At 37.7% G+C, this 4,292-nt stretch overlaps 1 protein-coding gene across 1 annotated transcript in view; it reads left to right on the top strand.

Annotated features, from left to right (window-relative positions):
* The window catches only part of pnpla7 (patatin like phospholipase domain containing 7), a 53,759-nt gene that overhangs the window by 18,166 nt on the left and 31,301 nt on the right, over window positions 1-4,292 (top strand). The window contains exons 6-8 of the mRNA XM_015379923.1: window positions 853-947; window positions 1,102-1,242; window positions 2,053-2,212. Of these exons, the coding sequence (XP_015235409.1) occupies window positions 853-947; window positions 1,102-1,242; window positions 2,053-2,212 (396 nt within the window). The remainder of the gene's footprint in view (window positions 1-852; window positions 948-1,101; window positions 1,243-2,052; window positions 2,213-4,292) is intronic.

Below are 4,292 nucleotides of genomic sequence, written 5' to 3'. Positions count from 1 at the left end.
TGAGAAAGCTTATGTATAAATTTATTTGTTGTCTAAATGAGTCTGATAATAGAATTATCTTACTGATGACCAAGTGCAGTTAAATATTCATCTGTGCTTTGGAGACATTGGTATAATTGCCTTCTGAAGGGGTAGGCACCTTCTCTGTTGTACTTTTATTCTTTTTTATTCTTAGTGTATCTGTTTTCTTTTAATGTATATTGGACCTTGAGTCTGTAATAAAATCAATCAATCAATCAATACATTCAGAATTAAGGAATTTTACTTTTTTTTTTACTTAATTCAAGTTGAAATTACAGTTTTCTATAAAATCTGAATTAGAATTTAAGAAAAACTGTTAAAATTAGCTATAAAAAGTAGAGTTTTTTTGTATGTTTTTTTACATTTGTTTTGGAAAAAACATTTAGCAGATGAAAACTGGGATCCTATCTCAATATCACTTATGCTATGTTTTTAAACAGTTAATAAAACAGAATTTGGAAAGAAAAAAATTAAATAGATCCAAAGGATCTATCAGTAACCATGTCTGTTTCAGCGCAGATCATCATTAGAATTTCTTTAAGTATTATGTCTTCAGTACAGGGGCTAGGACTTGATCTACAGGGGCCCTGTCTAGAACTGCCCATGTGAAACAGGACTCTGTTTCCTTTTTAAAAAATGGATTGCATTCATGGAATGAAGTGGCTTCACCGTTGCTCTCCTTCACTAATCCAAGCCTCTTTCTGGTGTCTGCGGATATGTGCTCTGTTCAGCGTGGTTTTCACTCCCTTAACACGAGAGCGTTGCCAATCTAGTCTTGATGAAACATCGTTTGCTGTCTTTAATTCTTTGCGTTTCTTTTTTCTGCTGCAGGTTCAAACGTTGTCCACGACGCCTGCATCCAATTCCACTTCAGCCTCCCGACAGAGAGGAAGGAAGAGGACCAAAGTTTTGTCCATAGCTCGAAAGTGAGAGTTTTAAAATAAATCTTTTGATGAGGTTAGGTTCAAAGAGGGAGCAGTTAACACCTCTAATAGGAAAGACAAATCCTATTTATGGGACAGATTTCTGTTTGCTCTTAGTTGGTAAGAAGTAAAAGCGTTTTCTTAACCTGCTTGTTAGGATTCTGCGTATCCGGAAGGAACCGCCCACCCTGCAGCCCAAAGAGCCCCCTCCCTGTCTGCTTGAAGCTGACCTCACTGAGTTTGACGTCCAGAACTCCCACCTGCCCTCAGAGGTGCTGTACATGCTGAAGAACGTCAGGTTTGTGAAAAAAAACTACACACTTCCATCTTCCCAGGAAAGCAAAAGATTCCTTTAATAATTAGCAGATTTTCCCTCCTAAAGCAGATTTGCGTTCATGAAGCTTCATCGGTAGAGTTCTCTCCCACTGTCAAAGATTCTTCAGCATACACTGCAAAAATGATCTCAAAATGAGTAAAAATTTCTTAAATTAAGGGTATTTACCCTTAATTTGAGCAGTTAAATAAGATGATTTGCCAATGGAATTAGTATTTTTACTCTTAAAATAAGGTATCTAGATAAAATGCACTTGAAATAAGACAATGCAATTGTTTTTTCTTATTTTAAGTGTAAATTGTCTTGTTCCATTGGCAAAGTGTCTCACTTAAATCCTTAATTCAAGAAAAAATGCACTTATTTTAAGAAGAAATGACTTATTTAGATTTCATTTTTTTGCAGTGTATGTATTATTCGTAGGTTTTTTTCTTTAAAAGCAGATGATGAGGAGCAAACGCTGATTGTGATCTTTCCTCCTATGTGTCCCTCGGAGCTTTAATAACACTGCTGTGAAGAAAAGTTCAGAACAGATCCAACCACACAGGACACCAGCTATAAAGCTGCAGCACCCAATACAGTCCTTCTCTCATTCCCTTCATTCCCTGCATGTCATTTTAGTGGGTGCAAAATTAAATTGATTAACAAAATTATCTCCACAGGCTTTTTTTATATATAGTTTTGCAGAACCAATTAATTGCAAAAAAAAATTCCCCAAAAAATGTGAAGGTGAATCATATATAGTGAAATTGCAATGAAGCTGTGGTTTGCCTTCAGGGTCCTCGGTCACTTTGAGAAACCTCTCTTCTTGGAGCTCTGTCGCCACATGGTTCTGATCCAGCTGCACCAGGGGGAGGCACTCTTCCGACCCGGTGATACTGATGACAGCATTTACGTTGTGCAAGATGGCCGTCTGGAGCTTTGCATCCATGAGAGCGTAAGTCTGACGTGTGATTGTTTAAGTAATTTGTTAGTTCTTTAGTTTAAGTGGCATATTCCACAGCTGTTTATATTATTGGGTTTATTTAAATAGGCCTTATAAATGAAAAGGTTGCTTAATGGAGGCAGTTATTAAATACTTAGTGTTAAGATGCAACCGTTCATATATAACAGTTCACAACACATGTCATCTCAAGGCAATTCCAGAGACAATTCAACCAGAACAAACGATCAGATTGATTCAAAGTTCTACCTAAGGAAAACCAGCTGATTACATCGACTCATTGACTCTACAGAAGTCCATCATATCGAGCATGCATTTAGTGACAGTGGAGAGGAAAAAACTCCCTATAAATACTTTCTATGCTTGAGAAGGTCATATTAAACTAGCTTCACAATGGGCTCCTTCTGTGAAGGAAACAGTTGAGCTCTGATCCAGTTAGAATTTTATGACAAGGTTACGATCTTTGCTTTTATTTAAGCTCTAACCTTGTAAATTTAATTTTGGACATAAACTTACAGTTCTCTGTAAGCAAAATGTTAGGTTAAAAAATGTAGGTTCGTAAAAGAAGGACTGAATACACACAGAAAGGGACTTTCAACAACTTCCTGCAGGAGGGGAGAGACGCAACCCAACACACTGCTCTCTCTCGGACCTCCCTTCATCTGCAGTGCCTTTTATTACCAGAACATAAGACATGGTTACAAAACAGAGTATTGTTCTGACAGGACAATTGATCAGGTCATAAGACAGGATGCTCCACTGACTGAATCACAAGACAGAGTGAAGCATCTCCTTGCTCCAATGTTTCATAAGCACACACACATTAATTTTATAATCATCATTGAATAAACCTAACACATAATATAAGAAAATTTATCAGGTTTTTATTAGATCTGTGCTGTGAATAAATGTTTAATTTAGGAGCAAAGACAGTATAATACTGATGCTATGTGAAGAGCAGTTGCTGTTCGTGAACATAGACAAAATGAATAACTTGTTGGCATATTAACCTAGCTTTAGCATTTTTTTTTTGCAGTTGGCTTGGTCGGCATTACAAACAAAAGATTTTTATTCCAGAATTTTGAAATCTTTATTTAAACTTTGAGATTTCCCAAAATGTGTCTATATTTTCTCTTACATTTTAAAGCCCATACGAATAAAGCAGGGCAACTTTGCTGTCTTTGTTCTCCCTTCCTGTTATCCACTGAAATTGTTGCTCTCTATTAAAGCTAGATTGGACTCAGGACTCTTTGAGTTTTGAATTTCTTCTTCGGGGTTCGTTTTATTAAAGCTAACACATAAAAGAAGCGTAGCTAACTTTGCGTGTTTTTCCCTCAGTAACTGCATCCACACCGAAGAGTGAGGTTTTACTTTCATCTCATAGACCAACCGTTTACCATTTAGGGCGAATAATATCAAACAAATGTGACTGAAGTAAACGAAGACATGAAAAGGTGCTGATGTAAAAAAAATAAATAAATAAAAAGAAAGGGCACTTTCTGTGGTGGATAGCATCACTAACTGTCCTAGTAGTCTTCCTTACGGGCACAGCTTAAACATCATGTATGTATCCTATTTCAAATGCATAGCCAAATTCTGTCTGATAAATGTCTTTAATAATTTTGAATACTCTACAGCAGGGGTCACGAATCAGCGGACCAGGGTCCTGCTGGCTAATCCGGACCCAACCTGATTTAAAACATTTATAAATTACCGCATCTTGTCCGACGACAGTGTCTAATTTCACTTGCGCTGCTTCTCCTGTTAATATGGTAAAGCCCTCCTGCATGTCCAGGACCAGGCTGCACGTGATCCAAATTAGCCAATGAGCTGCTGTCAGTCTGGGTTGCTGCTGCTGCTACTTTTAGACACAGCAGGCAAACCTGTGGCAAGCCGGGCGATGGGAAAGAAGGAGAAGACCATGAGAAAAAGAGAGCAGAGAAAGTGTGGACTGCTGGAAGAACTGCGGTGAACTGGTGAAAGAAAAGTGAAATGGCGTGCTCAAAGATGACCCTGCACATTTAGAGGATGTTTGGCTCAACCTGCTGCTCTGCAAAAAATTGAAATCTAAATA

The sequence above is a fragment of the Cyprinodon variegatus genome, unplaced genomic scaffold (assembly GCF_000732505.1).
Source record: "Cyprinodon variegatus isolate N-32 unplaced genomic scaffold, C_variegatus-1.0 Scaffold203, whole genome shotgun sequence".
Classification (NCBI taxonomy): domain Eukaryota; kingdom Metazoa; phylum Chordata; class Actinopteri; order Cyprinodontiformes; family Cyprinodontidae; genus Cyprinodon; species Cyprinodon variegatus.
The sequence above is the reverse complement of the archived record's forward strand: the minus strand, read 5'-3'. Positions and strand labels throughout refer to the sequence as shown.